Source organism: Moschus berezovskii, chromosome 12, assembly GCF_049115385.1.
Source record: "Moschus berezovskii isolate FMDL1 chromosome 12, NW_MosBer_1.0, whole genome shotgun sequence".
In the NCBI taxonomy this organism is placed as follows: Eukaryota; Metazoa; Chordata; class Mammalia; order Artiodactyla; family Moschidae; genus Moschus; species Moschus berezovskii.
The window spans coordinates 30,762,510-30,785,509 of record NC_142471.1 but is presented as its reverse complement, the minus strand read 5'-3'; the positions used below and the strand labels follow the sequence as shown (position 1 = coordinate 30,785,509).

At 38.8% G+C, this 23,000-nt stretch overlaps 1 protein-coding gene across 3 annotated transcripts in view; it reads right to left on the bottom strand.

Moving 5' to 3' along the window:
• The window catches only part of VCL (vinculin), a 112,910-nt gene that overhangs the window by 14,439 nt on the left and 75,471 nt on the right, over nt 1–23,000 (bottom strand). For 2 of the 3 annotated variants that reach the window (XM_055425393.2, XM_055425395.2), the window contains exons 7-16: nt 18,280–18,370; nt 17,157–17,304; nt 13,432–13,585; nt 12,571–12,746; nt 10,319–10,509; nt 8,894–9,093; nt 7,518–7,646; nt 3,790–3,939; nt 1,411–1,519; nt 15–317 (exon numbers count right to left, since the gene is read on the bottom strand). In XM_055425393.2, the coding sequence (XP_055281368.1) occupies nt 15–317; nt 1,411–1,519; nt 3,790–3,939; nt 7,518–7,646; nt 8,894–9,093; nt 10,319–10,509; nt 12,571–12,746; nt 13,432–13,585; nt 17,157–17,304; nt 18,280–18,370 (1,651 nt within the window). Of the gene's footprint in view, nt 1–14; nt 318–1,410; nt 1,520–3,789; nt 3,940–7,517; nt 7,647–8,893; nt 9,094–10,318; nt 10,510–12,570; nt 12,747–13,431; nt 13,586–17,156; nt 17,305–18,279; nt 18,374–23,000 lie in introns of all 3 variants that reach the window. The other variant, XM_055425394.2, reaches the window with a different exon arrangement.

Here is a 23,000-nt window from a genome sequence, read left to right as displayed (position 1 = left end):
CATGCATTGCTTACCAGGGTCAGAAATGTTTCCTGCCACAGCCTTTGCATCCACCACCATTGGGGAGATGGTTTTGCTCAATTCGTCAGAGGCAGCTTTCACGGCCTCACGGAATTTGGGATCCTCAGAGTTCTCCACCTCCCTCTTAGCCACCAGCAGGATCCGGTTGGCCCGACGAGCAATGCTGGTTGCCCCAGCGACCAGCATCTGAGGCTGTATGTTGGCCATGGCAACTTTACACTTATCCAGGTCTTTTTTAATTGCTTCTTCGGAAGCATCCAAAAGAGATTTAGTGTCAATGGCTTCGTCCACCAGCCCTGTCCGGAGAATAGAAATGGAATTTAGTTTCTATTTTAGAAGAATAGAGACTCCAAAACCCTGCTGCCCACTCATGTGAAAGTCCAACACTCATAATTCTTGCCTTCAGCTCAAAGCCCTTCTGACACAATCAAAAGCACCACTGGAGGGTGGGTGGGGAGTGGAGAGTGAGAATGTAGCCCAGGAGGCCAAACAGATTCAGAGCATTTTTACCAACCGTGGTCCCAGCCTTCTTATATCTACCACAGACACCCAGTAACGCTTTCACATCAGGAGGAAACCAGGATTGTGTCTGAAACCTTCGCTGCATCAGCACCACATTATCTGTTAAGAATGTTTTCTCCTCCCATCTCACTCCCCAGCCATCTGTTGCTTGTTGGCAGCTTGCAGTGCCCAGGATGAGCCACGCGGTGGATTCCAGTAACCTTAACAGCCTGTTTCTTGTTTCTGTTACCTGTCTTCAGATGCCCAAGGAGCTCCACTTTCATCACTGGCTGCTATGGACCCCTGTCCCAGCAGGTTGTGCAGGGAAGCTGAAGAGCCTACCTCCCTCATCTCTTCCTTTCCCATCCCTCCCTCCAGTTTTCAACGGCACAGACACAGGTCTGTTGGTTGTTGGTGTCTCCTTTTTTTAAAAAAAAACAAACTACGTAGTTGATAAGTTGGAGGAAATTCTGAGACAAGTTCTATTAAATGGTAGCTATTGTGGTTCCTTGAAATGTGAACCCATTGAAAATGACAGGGACACTTACTGTATCCACAAACACTGCCTCTCAGCCTCTGAAACCAAACCCCGGCTCAGACAGAGAAAAGACACTATTCAGAGAAGATAGGAGCTGTAACAATAAACATCACACTGGGAGGGCGGCATTAAAATCAAAGGGGCTCAAAGAGTCTCTCTTTGGACAAAGTTGCAAGGCTTGAATGAGAAGCCGCCACTGCTCAGAGGCGTTAATCAGGGCCAACTACACTGTCAGGCACATGACAGTCCCTTCATCCAATTACAGCTGAGTAACATAACCGGTCCTGCTTGAGTTTCTCAGAACTTGTTTCTCATGGATTAGACAGCAAGAATTTTGCACACAACTCTACCTGTCATTTTTTCAACATTATCGATCCACTGGTTCTTCATGGTCTCAAAATGTTCATAAGCAGCTTGATTTCCAGGATTCCTAAGTAAGATTCGAGCGGCTGAGACCACCTGGGAATGACAAAACAACCCTGAAACACCAAGAGCGCCTTCCCACTCAAATACAAGCCTTGAGTGAAGCTTCCCCCTCTTCACCTGCAGGTGGCACTATAAGGCCAAAAGTAGGCAAGTCTCCTTTAAGGCCAAACACTTTAGATTTGGTCTGATAAACAGCTCCCCAGAATAGGCCCTCGGGAAAAGGTTTTACAGTCACAGCCTGATTTTAAGAAGCTAATAAAATAACAAAGTAAAGGAGTGTTTGCTTGATACTTCCAAACATACACAAAACAGACAAATACTTAAGCCCTCCATGTCTTTCCATCTTAAAAGCACCATTAAAAAAGATACTGATTAATAGACTTATGAATATTTACTAAAAATTGTCTATAGTTAACAAAGTACTTTCACATCCATTATCTCACAACAAGCCTGTGAGAGAGACAGGACAGTAATTTCTCCACTTCACAGCTGCAAAAACCAAGACACAGAAAATTGAAGTCACTTACTCAAGAGTTCCTAGCTAGTCAGTTACAGCTCTAGGGGAAGGAATTAACATTTACTGAGTATTTGAGAAGTTACAGGTTGTATAACATATAAACATCTTAATTTTCAAAGCAAGTCACTAGGAAAGAGTTACCTCCATTTTACACATGAGGAAAGGATTCAAGTCCAGGCTCCAAAGTCCTGCTTCTTTCTATAGGTGGTGTGTTAAGCCTACTGCTGTGTTTCTGTTTTTTAGGAATCTCCGTTTTATACAGAAATTCTGTATTTTATTCTTCATGCTTTATGGAACTTTTTAAGGAAAGTTAGATACACTCATGTTGTATGGATATGTATTTTTAAAAAGCTAGACAAGTATGATTTTTCAAGAGAATCTAACTTGTTAACATGCCACATGGTAAAAGCTGAACAATGAAGGGACATGCTAAATGTCCCCTGTCTCTGCTGACAAGCTCCCACTAAAACTAGTGTCACAAATCTGTAAAGCAATTTCTAATGTATCACAAGCATTCAAGAAATATTTGCTGAGTAAATAAGTGAAAAAATAACAAAATTTCTATAATTCAATTGAAAGAAAAAAAAATGCACAAACATCATACTAAATTACATTGAACTGATTTTTTTTTAAAAGAATGTTTATCGTGTACTAGAACTGTAATTCCTGTCCAATTTGTTTTCTTTTGTTCCCACTCTTCCAATATTCTGTTCACAGTCCGCTATATCTTGGTCATATAATTAAAGAAAAAAGAAAACTAAGTATAAACACAGCTAAAAATGTTTAAATACCGTCAAGAGATGTGCGGAAAGGCATAAACTCTAAAATCAAAGCCAACTAACCTCTCAAAATTATCAAATTTTTCTCAAATTCTGAATAGGAGGGGGGTACTTAACTAGTTTCTTCTACTTTCAAAACTAATCACATCATTGTAAAAAAATTCAAACAATATAAAAATGATTTTATAGACACTAAGGGTTCAGTTCAGTTCAGTTCAGTTGCTCAGTCGTGTCCGACTCTTTGCGACCCCATGAATCACAGCACACCAGGCCTCCCTGTCCATCACCAGCTCCCGGAGTTCACTCAAACTCATGTCCATCGAGTCGGTGATGCCATCCAGCCATCTCATTCTCTGTCGTCCCCGTCTCCTCCCACCCCCAATCCCTCCTAGCATCAGACTCTTTTCCAGTGAGTCAACTCGTCGCATGAGGTGGCCAAAGTATTGGAGTTTCAGCTTTAGCATCAGTCCTTCCAATGAACACCCAGGACTGATCTCCTCTAGAATGGACTGGTTGGATCTCCTTGCAGTCTGGGTTTTTTCATGATATTTTATAATATAATGATATTTTATAATAATACGGAGAAGGCAATGGCAAGCCACTCCAGTATTCTTGCCTAGAAAATCCCATGGATGGAGGAGCCTGGCAGGCTGCAGTCCATGAGATCGCTAAGGGTTGGACATGACTGAGCGACTTCACTTTCACTTTTCACTTTCACACACTGGAGAAGGAAATGGCAACCCACTCCAGTGTTCTTGCCTGGAGAATCCCAGGGATGGGGGAGCCTGGTGGGCTTCCGTCTATGGGGTCACACAGAGTCAGACATGACTGAAGTGACTTAGCAGCAGTAGCAGCAGAATGGACTGGTTGGATCTCCTTGCAGTCTGGGTGTTTTCATGACATTTTATAATAATAAGTGTTCAAAAATGTATAGAAACTGTTCTGGAGTTAACCCCCTTTACTCACTATGGTATGAACTTACCTGATAAAAAGGGAGTGAAACTCACCTGGGGTGTGAGTTCTCGGGCTGTCTTCACTGAGGCCTGAATGCCTTCCACTGTTGATTTATTAGCAGTTCCAACAGCAGCCGCCTTCTCTGCTGTGGCCCCAAGCCTTCCAGAATGGTTTTCAAAGTTAGCTGCCCTCTCATCAAATACCTTGAGGAAAAAAACAAAGATATTAAGTAATTTTATTTCAATAGAACAGGTCAGACAATCTAAGAGAAAAGTCTCTCTTTATAAGTAGAGGCAGGAACTGCTTGAGCAAAGACTTCAGGAGATGACATCAAACCCCAGCTAAAAAGACAACAGTCACACACTGAGTCCTAGCCTTGCCATATCTCCTCAGAGATTTGGTCATTAGCACCACATGTATGCAGACAAGTGCACACACACCCTTGAATTTCAGTTAAACTAATGCTTACCAAGCGCAAACAAGACATACAGAGCTGTGTGGTCTACAAGAAGAAGTTCACAGCATCCAAAGACTTAATCCCCCTTTCCCAAAGGCTTATCCTCTAGATTGAAGAGGTCAGAAAAGCCTACTCCAGGTTGGTGGCTGAAAGCATTAAAGGCCAAGACTATCCATGGAGTCCTAACCAGAGCCCCCACCTCCTCAGGGCATCTCCCCTCACATATCCCATTACCATTAATGTTGTAAAAGTTCTGCCCCTGACTTCCACAGGAAAAATGATAGCTGCTGCTCACACCCAGGCCTGACACAAGGGAAATATGGCTGATTCCTATCCACTGAATCATTCATTCAGTTCACACATCTGCTTCAGTATGGATATTATTCAAAGTCACATACCTCAAAGGGGACAACTGAACTTAGAGGACAGAAGTTCCTGTCATTTGTCTGAATAACATTATGAGGATTGACGCTCACCAGCAGTCTGGGTGACATTTATATTATACACAGAGCACGTCAGGACTGCCTAGCAGAATCTACCCTCCTCTTTACCTCCTGCAGAAGGTCTACCTGCCGATACCTGGAGTCAAGTTCTGGCTCCTAGCAGACACTCTCTAAAGGTCTCTTGGCCCAAAAACAGGCTCCTCATTGCCAGGGTTCTATGTTTACCCAACTCAAGTCTCTTCTCCATCCTGGCCTCTTCTTTGGATTCAGCCATTAATGGGTTCTTGCCATTTAATGCTCAGAATCTCTTCCTAAATCTCTGATCTCCTGGCCTCCATCCTTGTTTCTTTCCTTGTCTGGTCTCCCTACTCTGAATATACAAGGTTTTTGCTGACTTTTGTCGACCATCTCAATCCCAGACCATGTCTGCTGCTCCCTCTGACTTAATCTACTGCTTAGCTTGCTTTTCATGTCACGCAACCAAAATTTACTGAGCACTTAGTATTTGCCAGGCTCTGGAATGGGTGCTGAAGATACAAAAATTAGTAAGACATTATTTCTGCATCTCAAGGAGCTCACATCCTAGCAGGGTTTAAAAGGTCCATAAGCAGATGCCTACAACAGTTTTGTGCTATCTGCAATAATAAATTTAAGCATTGATACTTGGGAGGAAAAAGGTACTTAACCTATCCTGGAAGAAAATGATACCAGAATAAAGGATAAATAGAAATTAGCCAAAAGAGATGATGGGGAAGATAATCAGGCAGAGAGAGAGAACAAAGACATGGAGAAAAGAAAGGACAGAGTAGGCAGGAAACTATAAGCAAATAGGTATTTACTGCTGGGACATGAACTGAGAAGCAGGGCTTTGTGGAAAACAGGGGTAAGGAGAGTATTAGAAGCCAGATCACAGAGCCCTGGCTTTCTCCTATGAGAAAAGGAAGGACCACTGAAAGGTTTAAGCAGGAAAATATCAGGCTCAGACCTTTAATTTTATTTTATTTGTGTCTTAGTGACCGATTCAAAGACCAGTCACAGCTGCATAGTCACACAGGCAGCAAGGGACAAGGATCAGAATTACAGCTGTGGCAACATGAATAGAAATAAGAATTCAAGACATATTTGTGAGATCAAATTAGCTTGTCTTACTTTATAGATGAAGGGAAGAGTCAGTGGCAACTCACAAATTTCCAATAGGAAGAAAACAGGACGATACATGCTGTGGTACCCAGCAGTATCTAGGTAGAGATTACCAACAGAGTTTGCCTACTCATCTGACACCGAGAGATGTCTGGAATGAAAAAATAGCAAATTACCCCAGTCTAAGTGGACCATGAGCTGAACTGCCCAGGAATCAAGGCCACAGAACGAAAACTGGGGTCATTAGCTTATGAAAATAACACAAAGCTCTGCCCACCTGTTCTACACAGTCTTGGGTGCCTGACCTAACTCCTTCTCCTTCACTGCCAGTACTACAGAGTCTAGAAAACCAAATATTTGCTTTCCTAGATTCCTTTGCAGTGAGGTAGCCTTGTAACAGAGACATATACAAAAGTCTCCTGGAGGATTGCTGGGAGAGTGTTTACTTTCATTTATTCAGCGCCAATGATGTGCCAAGAATTGTGCCAAGAAATGGGAATAAAGTAATGACAAAGCAAAATCCCTGCCCACATGGAGCTTTCATGCCAACATGAGGGAAACATACAAAGAAAAATGAGGTAAATATGCAAGTGTTGATAAACACAAAGGAGAAACGGGATGTGGAGATAAGGAAATTCCTCGGACTGGGGCTGCTCTCTTACGTGGTGACCCCAAAGTGATGCTTCAGTAGAGAGCTGAAGAAAGTGAGTGAACAGTATTTGCAGCTATCTGTGGAAGGACCAGAGAAGACAAGAGCAAGGGCTTAGAGATTAGAGCATTAAAAACATAAACAAGGAAAACAGGGAATACAACACAAGAAGGCCAACGCAAAGAGAGGAGCATGAGAGGGATAAGAGGCACCATATGAGGCCAGAAAAGTAGATGGGGGACCATCTCAGATGCAGCGGAGTGACAAAGATGCTGGTATCAACTCACACAAATGCGTAAGACCCAGAAGTGCCCATCTCTTCCCAATTCTGCTTACAGTGACTCCACACTGAACCAGTCATCGTGGGAGTATTTACATAATCAAAGTCAACAAACTTTACAAATCAGAGTCTTTTGTTTTTTGTTTTGTTTTCTCCTTGAGAGCTGGTCTACCAGCATATCACTGGCCTTACTGTTCATTGTAAGGACTCTGGCTTCACTCTGCGACAGAGAGGAGTAATCTGAAGGGTCTAAGTAAGAGAATGACATCAAATGACTTAAAAGAAGTTCCCTGACTTTAATGTCAAGAATAAAGTGTCCTAAGGAGACACTGAAGGGACAGTTATGACTAGAGGGACTGTTATGCCAGTTATGACTGGGGTGTCCCCCATTCCTCATTTCTTACTGCCTTGAACTTAATGCCCAGGGCTGCATCAGCCATCTCTATCAGGAAAGATCATGAAAATCACAGAGATCCCAGCTTTCAAGGTGTCAAGCTGCTGAATCAATGCCAAGGCTACCTAGCTCGCTGTTTCTTGTTGTGTGATAAAAATAAAACCCATTGTTTTCATCTCTGATGGTCAGGTCTTCCACTACTTGCAAGTGAAGACATGTCCTAAAGACAGTCCTAGCTGAAATACGTGCTGACTGAAATAAGAAGTGGCAAGGCCTTCCTTCCCTCTTCTACCCTTCATACACAATTTCCCAACCACCCCTGATGGACACTGTAGTCACATTTTACCTTCATACATGCACACATACACACACACACACGGATGGCCAACAGAAGAAATGCAAGACCTCACACACCCACCTCTTCCCTATTGGGTGCATCAGGAGGAGCAGTGGCTGCCACTGCCAACAGCTTGATGGGAGTTGTGGTATCACTGAAAACATCTGACACCTCCTGAGTCATGGCCTCCTGCATCCGGGCTTTCAGATCCTTAAAAATATTGTTTACAAATGAAATTTTCCATAAATATCCAAAAAGCACATCTGCCACTGTCCTCTCTTCCCATTCATCCATTCAGTGTTTCTTTCAATGTTATCAACTGTGAGTATCAACTGTGTACAAAGCCCTGAGCTAGCATAAAACAGGTATAAGAAGTGAATCTTGACCTCTAAGCAATTAAGGACATAACCCACATGGTCCTAGAGACTGTTCCACCCAAGCAAGAAATCTTACTTCATTTCTTGATGGCCTCTAAGAAATAATACTAAGAATCACAGGGTTGAGCCCAAAGAAGACCATGAGATGAGATAATCCCTCACCAGTCCCAATGCTGGAGGGGCCTGACATGATCTCAATAACTGGAAGATACTGTGAATACAGTGCCAAATTTCTAAGTAATTTCTTATATTTAGAGGAAAGAAATCAATAATGGATTTTTTTGGATACATGATATTTCAAATAAATTTCAAGAAAAACTCAATAACCAATATATGTATCCATTTTCTAACATGCATCTAAAGAAGAGAATTCTCAGAAGTCATGAAAAAAACTCCTTTTTATAATTCACATTTAGTCCAACCTAAGGTGTTTCTTTGTTTTTTAGTTGCACCATAAGGCATATGTAACTTCTCTGACCAGGGGGACGAGGGATTGAACCCATGACCCTTGCAGTGGAAGTGTGGAGTCTTAACCACTGGACCACCAGGGAAGTTCCAATCCAAGTCTTAGAATAGATTTATACTCAAAGAAGTTTCAGTCACCTCCACTGTTTCTCAAAGTGGGTGGCATGCACTGGCTGGTGATATCTAAGAAGATTTTAGGTGTTACACAGAAAAATGTTTTTATTTTAATAATTGTTTCTTTTACCGAATATTAGAAAAAATATAACTAGCTCATCAAGCTCCTGACTTCAAAATTATTATTAACTTTTCTTTTAAATAAATTTAAGTTTAAAAAAGGAGTCCATTTTAAGAAAAAAAGTTGGCTGACCAAACAAGTGTAAGTGATACGTGGTAGAGCAGATATAAAAGAGCTCTTGTATTTCTTGGGAAACACAATTTTAATTGCTATCACACACTGATAAGCTTTTTCCTAATAAACTCTGGATTTTCTTATATTCTTGATCGCATCTTTTTCACTTTCCCTAGACTCAGGAAATTACGTATTTTAAAAACTCTCTCCCTCCCTAGTTTTTCAATTATATAAGAAATGCAATGATATATACTCCCGAGCTCTACCTTTAAGGAGTCTTGGAGCTGAGATGCAAGAGCTCTCGCCTGAGGGCTCTCCCCTTCCCCTCTGGCAGCCAGGTCAGCCAGCTGGGCTGTCAGCTGGTCCACTCGGTCACACTTTGCAAGAAGATCCTGGCGATAAGGCCCCATCATGACATTAGCCAGACGATGCCCTTCGGCCACAAGCCCTCGGATGGCAGCCTGACCTGTACCAGGAGGGAAAACACTGACACTCACATGGATATGGAGAGGCCAATCACTGTGCCATTCTGTAAGGATTTCTTTTTTTAATAGTAACATTTAGTGGTGTGGCTTTTTCCCCCACTAAAAAGACAAAAGTTTGAGAAATATAAAAAATGTAAAAAAATATAAACCACCCATAATCCCATCTCTCGGAGACTGATATATTTGAACATTTCCTTCCAGTTTTTTTAATGCATTGCATGCTCCTCTATATACATACATACATTTCTCTTTTATAAATCTTGGATAAACTATACATTAACTTTTATCCTATGCTTCTTTTTATTTAACACGAGCATTTTTCTACATCATTAAATATTATTCAACAATCATGATCTAAAATTTATGTAATATTTTATCATATGAACCATAATTGTTGGCAATTTACTTATTAAATATTTATGTTGTTTATATACATTCTTGTAACTCCTTAAATATCTCTAATTATTTCTTAGAATAAATTCCTATAAGTCAAATTGCTGAGTCAATGGGTATGAACTTTTTTTAAAGCTCTTGACATATAATAATTCCAAATTGCCATTCAAAAAATTTGTACCAATTTATTCCTCCATCAATAAATTATACATCTGCCTGAGTAGCCAACACTGGATTAATTAAAATAATTAAAATTTTTCCAATGAATACAGCGAACAAAATAAATATATCTTTCAGCTTCAACAGGCTTGCTATCATAATATGACCTAAATTCTTATAGTTCCATTCCTAAAATCTCTCAAAATTCAAAATTTTAGGTTATCAATTCTACAGGTGATTGTGTGATGCAGGAAACTTCACAACTGAAAATAACTTTGGTAATTAAGTACCTTTTATTTAGTTTTAAAAATTATATTTAACTGTCAACTTTCTAAGGACTGTAATAACAGAAAGAAATATAATAGAATGAAAGTATACATAAACTGGAAATAATTAGCTCAAAGTTTCAATTGCAACCTGAGGACTTTTCTATTTGCCTGCAACAAAATCATTTATTTGCTAATACTTTTGATTAAATCAAAGAAATACTACTGGCTACATTTAGAGATGGAATCATACTGTGGAATGACTTACTCACCAATGACTAAAGAGCCCTTCTGTACCTAATCACAGATGACACAGGATCTCTAGCAACAACTCGCTTATCTTCACTGAAATAAGTTTAATAAGAGCTAAGTGCACTAACAGCCTTACCAACTCCCCGGTCATCCACTGTAGGATTATCAATCCACCGCTGCGCTTGCTCAATCTTGCCTTCAAGGTGGACAGCTGCTTTAGCAGGTCTGCTGTTGGCCACAGCCCTGTTTGTTTTAGTCTGTAAGTTCTGTAGGGCTGTGGCCACCTGTTTGGCTAATGCTCGGGCCTCTGGGGAATCTCCTTTTCCTCTGCAGAGAAAAAAAAAGTCACCCTGTCACAGCAAGATACTCTTTACATTGAGATGACTTAATTGCTAATAGGAATGCTAATGAGATGACAAATTGCTACTGATCATTACTGACTTGAAAGGAAAGGGATTTATCTATTTGGCCCTTAAATAAGAAATTAATACTATAAATTCTGATTGTTTTTCCTAGTTAAGATAGTTAAATATGAGTTTAGTCATTCTGGCTCAACCAAGCTCAACCATTTGGTAAGCTGAGCTCAGTCAGTCATCAACAGATTAGCTGATCCTTCCCTCCAGTCTGCCACCTGAAGAATATGACTCATTTTATAGCTCAAGTCCAGTAGGTCATAGAAAAGTAAACCAGGAGAAGTATATCTGTCTCACTGATAAAACTGCAAATATTAGCCTACCTGACAGAATGATTAGTTTACATACCATCTTAAGAGCTCCTTTATGATTCTAAATTTTTATACTTTCTCCATTTTTGTAAAGCTGGACAAAAAAGGTAACTGCCCTGTCAGGAAGTTTTATATAAATACATATATTAGATATATATTATAAGTAATGATGGCATGTGACCAAACATAAAGGTCTGCTGTTATCAGTGTCATCATTAATTCTCTCTTCATTAAGAAACATTAATGAATGCTTGCTATGTATATGGATTTATGTTTAGATCCTGAGAACACAGTTTCCTACTCTGTGTATTTTTATATCTAGTAAAAATGTAAGCAGATTGTACTAACAAGCTAATATTAATAAACAGATACCTAAATCTGTAGATATTGTATTTTGTGTGTGGGTGCTCAGTCACTTCAGTCATGTCTGACTCTTTGAGACCCCACGGGCTGTAGCCCACCAGGCTCCTCTCTCCTTGGGATTCTCCAGGCAAGAATACTAGAGTGGGTTGCCCTGCCATGCTCCAGGGCATCTTCCTGACCCAGGGATCGAACCCGCGTCTGTCTCATGCATTGATAGGCGGGTTCTTTACCACTATCACTACCTGGGAAATCGATTGTATTTCACAATTGTCTAGTTATACATTTTCCCACCTACATAATTTAAGATTTGGGGTATAAAGAAGTGACCCCCAATTGATTGAGCTTGATACCAAATCAAATCTCAGCTATTAAATAAGCTGCTCTCTATCACCACAACCTCCTGCCTAAAATTGTCCACCCTGCTCTCGCTCATTTCTATTTCATGGTCTGAGGCAGGAGTTTGCTTTCTTAGCCAATATTGATCTCTTAGCCAATGTAAGATTTGAAAGAACTCTAAAGTACCTCTTTGGGAAAAAGGTAGGCACTCTCCCATGGAAGAACAGGAACTGAAACATACAAGTTAAATGAAACACAGAAAAACAGGAATTGAAGCATTCAAGTATCTTGAATCTCTCAAGATACTTGACTATCATTATCCCTGGAGAAGTGGCTAGAGGACTGAGGAGGGACAGAGAATCAACTCAACTTTTGCCATTGTACGCTTTCTTAATATTCTTTTAGCATGTGTTGCAGTTGCTTTCCTTAAGGCAGAAAAATATCTTTCAAAAGGAGAAAGCAACACCTTTTTTCTCAATATAATCAAAGTAGGTGCTAAGAAGGCCTTATCTGTCTCACTGATTTAAAAAAAAATATTCAAAAGAAGCTGTGGTGAGAATATCATATTTAAGAATCTTTTATAATTGCTACATAAAAAATACATTGCTTAGGAAGGAAGAAAACATTTTCTTATGTCTCCTCAATCCCACCCCACACACACCGCTATCTTCTCACAGCTAGACACAAGTTATTTTCCTCATATGCCTGGGAAACAGAAAAGTCACAAATATGGTGTAGCAGGATGTCCTAAGAAATTTAAAAAACAGATGCCAAAAAAGGTGTTCTTAGTATCCTAAATTAATTAATTAATTTAAAACCATCTGCCCTTACCATGTCACACAGAATCAGTGAGAATACAGTAGAAGAGCTTCATATGTATATTTAACCTATAAAATTCAACTACGTATGTGCGTAGGGGGGGAAAGGGAGGAGTTAAACCATAATTTAATTGATTAAATACATACTGTCTTCGTAGATCTCCTAATTTAGAAGTCAGAGCAGATATTTCTCCAAGAGAACGCAGAATGTCATCTCTCTCTTTAGGATCATCACATAATTCTGCTATTTTCCGAGCTTCAGCCAAAGCCCCTCGAATCTGTTCTTCTCCTTCTGGTCCACCATTTGGATCTGCAAGCCAATTCTACACACATAGAAATGAAAAAGAAGCACACTGTGATTTACTCATGAACCAATTTTATTCAATTTAACAAGGGCATCAGAAATATTTCAAAAGTAATCACAAGGCATATCAGCAATAATTCTAGTCATTATTTTACAGTGGTTCTTGCTAAGGTAAAATCAAATCAGTCCATCTTGTTAAAACTGACTTTATTTGTTCTCATCGGGATAAAATATCTTCATGAATTTTATCTTATCTTTGAATTAATCATACCTTAATTCTTCAGTTTCTTAAACATTTTTCTTCATGAAATACTTGAAAATAATTTTATAGTAGAGTAGTATCAAAAACTTTTAACCCTTTAACATTGCTATGACCAAATATAGTTGTGAATTCTGAGATGAAGAACAGGTTTAACATACTGTAATCTCCATCAGGAACTAGGAGAATGGTACTCAGAACACTTATTTTTAACTAACTAAAGTATTCAAAATTAGATTTCCATTTCCAAATATAGATAAACATTAGTCTTAAGTCTGTGGTAGTAGGAAACATGTTAACAATGACAACTGCTGGGAATCAGTCAGCACTTAGAAACACCCATGATCCACCCACAGAAAGTTGCGGGGAGGGAGATATAGGATATTCACGGAACATTTCTCTTTGTCTTTTATTTCCCACCCCTCCTGAAAATCACCATCGCTACCTGAGCAGCATCAATCTTCTTTGCAATGCTCTGCTTTGAGTTGGTCATGGCTTCCAGCTTGCGGGCTGCATTTTCCACCTTTGCTGTGAGCACATCCAGACCCTGAGACACCTGCTGGGCTTTCTGCATGGCCACCGGTGAGGCTCCTTGTCCTCTACTCAGACAGACAGATGTGTTGCTATTGTACCCTCTCAAAGTCTTAATGGCAAAATAATACTAAAAGCTTAGTGTATATCATTTTGCTAACATATTTTGTCCTTTTTACTTTTTTCCACTAAGTCTGGGATAACACAAGGAAACAGAGAGAAACAAAGCAAAACATCCAAACCATCTTAAAACCAGTAGCAGGGACTTCTGGCAGTTCAGTGGTTAAGACTCTGAGTTCCCACTGCAACAAGCATGAGTTCGATCCCTGGTTGAAGTATTAAGACCCTACATGTTGTGCAGCACGGTCAAAACAAAACAAAAAAGAAAACAACAGTATCACACAGAAGTGTTAAGGAACTAAATAACCACTTTAAGACTAGACCTGCAAATTTTGATAATTATAATTTTCCTCTTGGTGGTGATTACATAACCAGACCTAATCTTTAGGGGGGCAAATGCACCTGTGATCTTATTGCTATGGAGGGTTTGTTACCATAATAGGTATGCTGTAGAAATCAAAAGCCCATTAGATTGTCTTATTTATGGGCAAATATACATTGAAAATGTTTCAGGAGGCAGCATGCATAGTGTTACGAAAGCACACCACACCAGGACGAAGGAGATCTGTGTTCAAATCCTGGCTCCTGTACCTGTGGAACCTTATGATGTTTAACTTCTCTGGGCTTCAGTTTTCTAACTTAGAAAATGAAGAGTGGGTAGGTAACAATACTTGCCCTGCTTATCAAACAGAGTGGTGCCAAACAAAAAGAAATAGTTGAAAACAGTTTGGCAATAAACCAATACACATATATAACTATTATTACTACAGAACTATCATTATCATAACCTAATGGTAAACTTAAATATCTACCTTCCATTCCTATGCATCCTGTATCAAAAGCAGTTAGTACTGAGGGAAAAGGGCACAGAGTGACAAGTTCTCACCAAGTTCCTAAAGAACTAATTTCTTTATTTTCCTCTCTCAGAAGTGGTATGATACTACTACAAAAAGTGATGTGAGTTAGTGGAAACTTGTTTTCCCTTTGTAAGAGACATCCCAAGTCACAAGAAAGTAAGATATGCCATCTTTTTATATTCATATTTTTTAGTCCACCCAGCCTGGTAAATTCAATGATAGTGACCAACAACTCCATCACTTGGTCCAAAAGCATGGCTGATCATAACCTGAGCTTCTGATTTTAGGATAACCTCCAAAAATCTTTGCTTCCTTTAATGATAGTATGGATTATGAACTTATCATTCATCTATCTAAACTTCTCTTTTTAAACTTATGTTTCTCATGTATACCAATATTTGAGGTAGTGAACTCAATAATATTTATTGCCAATAATATTTGTATTTAAATATATACACATGTTTTACTTATGCTCAACACCTCCGTTTTATGGCAAAGGAGTCTGAGACTTTTGGAAAGATACTTTTTATGTTTTAACTTTTTTCTTTCAAATCTAATAATTCACGATGAGGAACCTTGTCTGTGTAAGAGTCCAACTGTGAAAAAGTAAAAATATTTATGGGCTACATAATTTTTCATTCAAAAGAAAAAGCTTATTGAGTCCCATGGAGAGGAAAATATACATTTACAATCCTAGGTGACTGAATAAAAGAATACTAAAGATCCAACCAGTCCATTCTAAAGGAGATCAATCCTGGGTGTTCATTGGAAGGACTGATGCTGAAGCTGAAACTGCAATACTTTGGCCACCTCATGCGACGAGCTGACTCACTGGAAAAGACTCTGATGCTGGGAAAGGTTGGGGGCGGGAGGAGAAGGGGACGACAGAGAGTGAGATGGCTGGATGGCATCACCGACTCTGTGGACATGAGTTTGAGTGAACTCCGGGAGTTGGTGATGGACAGGGAGGCCTGGCGTGCTGTGATTCATGGGGTCGCGGAGAGTCGGACACGACTGAGCGACTGAACTGAACTGAAAGAGGAAACTGTTACTGAGTTTCAGCCGCTAAACTGTTAGAAAGTTAGGCATATCTAAGAAAGGATAACAGGGAGACAGCTTTGCAATCTTTCATTGTGAAAGGAGATTGCAGGCGCCAGTGTGAAGCAGACTCACTGGGCTCCTCACTGCTTCAACCTTTTCTCTTTACAGATTTATGGTCGATCCTGTACAGCAACTACCTCGTTCTCTTATTCAGATTCATCTTTCTCTAAATACATACAACTGTGTACTTGAGAATTCCAACTGAAAGCTGTCTACCACACTGTGAAAAGGCTGCAGACAAAAGAGGCAGCAGTGAGAAATTAGAAGAGCCAAGAATCTTGTCAAAAAGGCACTGGCATTTCTCCGAATGGGAACAGAACTTCTTTTTGTCCTTTCTGTAAAGTTTCTGTGAGGCTCATGACAGAGGAGACTGCTTCACAGCAGGAGAAAAGGCCCACTGCATTCAATGAGATCACATTTGTTTATGCAGTTTCTTCTTTCCTTCAAGGTAAAGACTTATCCTAAAGCCCATGGAGCTTCCAGGGCTACAGTGAATCCATGAACTTCTGGAAATTACACATAATATTGTATAAGCATGTTTATATGCATCTTTTTTAGGTAGAGAGTGATAGTCTTCATCAAATTATAAAAATGACCTTGGTCCAAAACAGGTTAGGAACCAATCCTTAAGAACTGTATTTAGGACTTCCCTGATCATCCAATGGTTAAGACTCTGTAATGCAGGGGACACAGGCTCAATCCCTGATTGGGAAATGAAGATCCCACATGCCACAAGGCACGGCCAAAGAAAAAACAGAACTATATTCTGAATTCCATTATGTTAATACATTTGAGGCCATGTGTAATGGTGTGCAACACATCAAGGAGTGTTCCTGAGGTCTTAGTTTGTAGGGAGATTCTATATTCCAATTACCTCGAGATGTGTCATGACAATCTTGAAGCAAAATTAAACTCTATCTATACCTCAATTTTCTCAATATCCATAGTATAAAATTTCATAAAAATTGAAGATCTTTTAGAACTTCATTAACCATATGTATGAGTTCCAAACAAACCTATTATACTTAGTTTTCTTATCAACAAACTAAACACAGTTTGGGGGAATGGAGGTGGATTCTAAAAGCCAAAACTTGAAGTGGCTAAGAGATAGATAAAAGAATTATAAAACTAAATGAATAATGATCAAATAGAAACTCAACAGAGCCTAGATATGACCAACACAGAGGATAATCTATTTAACTGATTTTTTAAATGACATGTGAAATAATTCCAATTTATGTTTCTTTTTCTCTCCATCATCCTTCATAAAAGATATCTATCCACTGTACCTTGTTTTTCATAAGCCTATGACTAGAAACTAAAAAAACATATTTCTATTTCAACTTCAACTTTACTACAAGGCATCGACATATTTTAAAAGCTCATCAAAAGGAAAATTCACTCCAATTCCAAAGAATTCATAGAATATAACACGTACGTTATCTACTAGCCAAAGAGAACTCAGTAAAATTCACAGAAACTTGCTTCTGAATCACTCCATCAGAAGCAAGATCCCAATTGTTACCACCAGTGTGCTCTGGTGAGAGCAGAGGAACTTTACCTGGCTCGGAGGTCAGCCACTTGGTCAGTCATCTGCCCTAGCATTTTGCAGGTTCCCAGGATCTCCCTGCGTTCTTTGCCTGCACAGAGTTCACCAACTTTTCCAGCTTCGTCTAAGATCTGCCTGATGGCCTGTTCACCAGCATCACCTAAAATAAAGATATTGAAGGGAGTGCCCTGGTAGCCTAGTGGTTAGGATGTTGGGCTCTCACTGCCATGGCTTGAGTTCAATCCCTGGCTGGGGAACTGAGATCCCATAAGCCAGGGGCAGCAAGAAAAAAAAGAGAGCGCGAAAGAGAGATTTAATATCTACATTATAGAACTATTAATTATTTAGAGAGGATGTTTTACAAGTCATTTCATTCATGAAGGAATGGATGATTTTAAATGCCTAGTGAATAGAAGGCAATACATCTGATAGTTAACAGCCAAGCAGTGCCCTTAAACCGTAGGGTGAGGTTTCAACCACAGAGACTGCTGAAAAAGATCCTTAGAACTATAAACAGCTGGAGATAATAAGCAGCTTGTGATAAGCATATGGATGAGATGAAAGTAGTCTCTAACAATTTAATAGTACTTAACACCTCCAAACTCTATTAGGCTTTATACATTCATTCAAATATTAATCTAAAACTGAATAAATATTAGATTAGAAAATCCATAAAGCCTAGTTCAATAACCTATTTGGGTCTTATCTTTATACAAGTCAACTTTGCTTTCCAATTCTTATTAGCATCATCATTTCATCTGCTTAATTAAGTATTCTGTTGGCATAAATGGAAATCTGCCCAATGGGAACTAAAAGAGAAGAGCTTTTATTCAAAATAATTACCTTTCTGATTCAGGGAAAGGGTGAACCAATAATCTGGCAAAGAATGCCCAGTTCACTTTGGTTTATTCCTCTGTGATGAGAGGTAATTAACTCATGCCCTTCATCCTTTAGAGGACCAGAAATGCTTCAATTAGTCAAAACTATCAGAGAAGGGCATATGCCCCTAAATGTTGCAGTAGTTATCTCAGAATTATGAGATCATGGAATAAATTCTTTTTTTTTTTTTCATTTTCTTTTTGCATGGTTTTAGCTTTTCGATGTATCTATCAGAAAAGTAAAACCAGAGGGTTACCTGGGGAGGCGTTGGGATCACGGAGCCAACCTTTAGCCTGGTTCAGTTTGGAGTCTATGGAGGCCAATGCTCTCTTCATGGCTTCAGTGTCCTTTTGAAGAAAAGTATCAATCATTTTCTTTGCAAAAACTGAGATACCATGATACAAAGTAAGACAGAGAAGAAGTTACACCATAAAATACAATAGCTACAGTAGTCCTACAACGGCCTTAAAAATATTCTCATCACACCACAACGCTTATTTCTGTCAAAATGCAACATCTTGCATGCAAATCTTCAGTTAATTCTATTTTCTGGTCTCCCTATTGCTAAACTGTGAAAACTGGTAAAACTGCTCAAGTCAAAGCAGTTTAAAATCATCAGCAGGAAAAAGCCCTTTTGTCACATGCCTCATTATCAGCCTTTCTACTAGTCAACATTCATATACTGCAGCCCTGCCAAAGCCTTCCCTGGCTTCAGAGAAGCCTCATTAGGATGTGGTGCCACAAATCACAGTTTCTCTTACATCTTGTTTTGAAATATACACACTGGATGATATTTCACTATGTTTAATTAACCCGAGGAACCTGAAATTACTGGTTAGAAGAAAACTGAAAATTTTAATCTAGCAATTTATTTTTAATTCCACAAATAAACCACTGAATGTATTACAAGAAAGAAATACATTCAGCCTTCTCTGCCACTCCTCATCCTTATTTCCCTTACCATCCCTAACCTGGAAGAAGAGGCAGGATAGAATAACGGGGTCTCAATCTATTGTTTACAATCAGGATTCATAGTGACTAGCATAAAACCTCCCAGGATATAGCATGAGAAGTCTAAACAGACTAATCACTTTTAAAATATACACATATTTTAATAGGGTTTTTTAAGCAAATAAAAATACAGAAAACAATATAACAAATACGTATGAACCCATTCTCAAAACTGAACAACTGGCCATCTCTTAAGTCTCTAACACCGTAAAAGTCAGTCTGTCTCTCTTTTATTAACACTCAGGGAACTGGCTGTTACAAAGTCCACCCATCAAAGTACAGAGTTACCCTCTGAAACTCTGCTGCTACTGCTAAGTCACTTCAGTCGTGTCTGACTCTGTGTGACCCCACAGATGGAAGCCCACCAGGCTCCCCCGTCCCTGGGATTCTCCAGGCAAGAACACTGGAGTGGGTTGACATTTCCTTCTCCAATGCAAGAAAGTGAAAAGTGAAAGTGAAGTAAGTGAAAAGTGAAAGTGAAGTCGCTGAGTTGTGTCTGACCCTTAGCGACCCCACGGACTGCAACCTACCAGGCTCCTCCATCCATGGGATTTTCTAGGCAAGAGTACTGGAGTGGCTTGCCATTGCCTTCTCCGTCTGAAACTCTAGGGAATGTCTTAAATCCCCACCTTTTTTCAGTTTCCACTGTTGTAAATTGGGGTTCTCAAAGGTGTGGTGCCACCAGTTTTCCACTTGGGGGCACTAGGAGCATCCCCACTTTAAATGCAAACAAAACCCAGCACTAGCAGCAATAAGTATAGGGAGCATTCATAATTAGGCTTAGAGTTTCAGCAGAACTGACCCCAGCTTTTCCAAAGTACTCAGTCAAATTACAGAACTCTCAGCTTTGGATTCCCTCTTTCCCGATCTAAACAGATACAGACTGTTCTCCTGTTATAAACTTATCTACTTCAGGCTCTAAATAACAAATTCTCATCCACAGCAACTAAAAAGAAGTAAACTAAATTACTGAAAAAATGGAAATAAAATATTTTTATTATTGAGGTGTATGAAATTATGATAGCTATCTATCAATAAAAGACTGAGTCGCAGGAGGATCTATTTTAAAATCCATTTGTATTTAGTGCAAGTAGACAAATGGCATTTAAGTGCTTTGATTCTGAAATATTTGTTCCTCCTCCATCTTGTTCTAATCACTCTGTACAGCAAACCTTGCCTTCAAAAGTCAACTTTAGTTTAATTCCAAATTAGCAAGGCCCAAATTAATATAGTTTTAAAGAAAGTCTCAGGCAATACCCAACCTCAGAGCTGGATAGCCTTCAGGGTCTAATACAATTTACAGGACTTTGTCTACATATAGATTTTTTTAAAATTCACAATCTCTCATCTAGGAAATACTGTGCACATGCTGAAGAGGAGAAACTGAAGTCATGTAAAAATACTTAATTTAAAATCTCTTAATAACCATTTATCTAATACACATATATATTCAGTGAAAATTTCAATATTTATTATATTTCAAAATCTAAATTTAAGAAGAAACAAAGATCAGAAATTTTCTAGTGTCTACTCTAGCATTAATAGCTATTAGTTAGGAAACTAACCTTAATTGAGCATTTCTTGCATGTTAGGTTCTACTTTTTTCCCTCATTGCTTCATTTAACTTCAATTTTAAATTAAGGGGCTCAGTCCTAGAAGCCCCATTTGATCTCAAATCTCATTATTTTCTGTTAGATGAAATTCAAGAATTTTTTCTCTTTTACCAAAGAGAGCTGTCAAAGATTCCACTAACCTTTTACAGTAGTCAGCAAATCTTCTGCTTTGCCAATTTTGGATAGGTTAATACTGCCACTGCCCAGAAAATTAGCTCTATAAATCAAATTCATAATTCTTACTAACCTAAATAACTGCTTTTACTCACCACTGCCCAAAAATGATTTGAAACACACTAGAAAAACCAGTTTTGCTCAGCATTCAGTATCCTCAAAAGTCACTGTTTTTTCTCTCCCTAATAAAGCATGGCTACCACACTTCAAGGAAAGAATCTGACTTTAAGGATGTGACTAATTTGGTCCTGAGGAGATGTGACAATATGAAGAAGTTAACATTATTTCTTATAATTATTATCATTTTCTCCTAAAAGGAATCAATGGCAAATATGCAATGAAGATGCATTTTTAAACTGGGAAATTCAATTAATTAGCAAAATTTTTAACAGAATAAATTGTAGACAATTTTGAAGATTTAAAACAGTCACTGGGAGGGCCACATTAAATTTTTTCTAGAATAAGACAAGTTGCAAATAATCATTTAAACACAATACAGTTAAATGTCATACCTATTGGGTTGACCAAGAAGTTTGTTCGAGTCCCCAACAAACTTTTTGACCAACCACATTAAAAGCAAAAATGACTATAGGAACAAACATTTTGGTGTCCTAAGAATGTCATAAGAATTTCTTTTGAAGGGGAGTGTTTATTATGGAAGTAACAGAATTCTGACATAAGCAACAACAGAAGTATACTAACACTAGATATAATATAAATAAATTCAACTAGGACTAAGAAGCAATTTTGAGATATTTATAAAGGATGAAAATAACCATAACTCTGTGGCCAACTACATTATGTACCACAGAGCTTTTATTTAAACCTTGCCATGTAGGTCTAAGTACCCAGAGTACACTCTGGGTATGAAATAGAAGAGAAAAAACTGCACCTTCACTAAGTACTTTTCTCTATATCTCAAATGTGGGAAAGAGAAAAGTCTTTACCAACCTCTTCTCTGTTTATTGTTGTTGGGTTTTGTTTTGTTTTTTAGTGAATATAAAAAAGATCAGATACAGTTGTGCAGCTCTGGGGACAGCTGGCAGGGTTCTGGACCCTCCTGCTCTGGTTCCTTTTATTGTAAAACTCTCAGGAGTTCAGGTTTTAAATGAAAAGAAACACAGTTCCTTGAAACTCTGCCACACATACTGAAAGTCAGAAGGACAACCTAAAAGACTTCTTTTTCCATGCTTTTCCAGGAACTGAAACACTTCTGAAATTTAATACAGAGTTAGACCTAAAGAACACTGAATAATATTAATACCAAGAACCACTGAGTTCCTCCCACAAACAGTCAAGAGGAAGTGTGGTAGGAAAAGTGAGCTCCTGCAATCTCATGCTCTTGAAAATTTTAAATATGGGACTAAGGACCCCCTCTCATTCACTGCCCAACCTACTCTCCTTTTTCCACTAACACCTCTTGTCCCCACCCTTCCCACTCCATTCCTTTTCTGACCATATTTCTAACTCCAAATCCATATTTTAAACAAAGATGTTTTTGGAAAGTTAAATTGGGCAGTAACACAAAATCTTGTAAACTACATTTAACCATGGAGAGAGAGTTGTCTAGCCCTGAACCTCCCGGCAAGCCTCCCAGGTATCAGTTCCTCATCTCTAAGAATACCTTCTCAGTGCTACAATTCTGCACCAGCAATGTGCACACAATCAGTTGTATCCACAAGATCACTTGGATCAGAAAGGAAATGTCAATTTAACATAGTGGGCTTTTCTCCTTTGGTTGGGGGAGAGGGTAAGATATATAAACGCTTAAATTAACTATTTATCTCAGATTCTAAGAGATAAATCCTTTGTTGTGTTAGCTGCATACTAGAATACTAATACTGCGTCACATTAAAAGACTCATAAAAAGCTCATATATAACCTTATTTTTTTCAAAACTGAAATAAAAATCAACACTTAAACCCCAGTGGTCTGCAGTAAGGGAAAGTATTATAGGATCACATGTTCTAAGCAGTGTTTCCTTCTTTGGTACTCTAATCTGCAAAAAGACATCTGAGTCACTTACTGCATTTACCCACCATCAACCTAGGCCCACAGTGGGAGAAGACACACCACAGGGACAAATTCTGAGTAACTGACTCAGGACGCAGTTACAGGAACACCTCATAGGGTTCAAAAATTCTCAGTAATGAAACGTTTCTAAAATTTTGCTCACTTC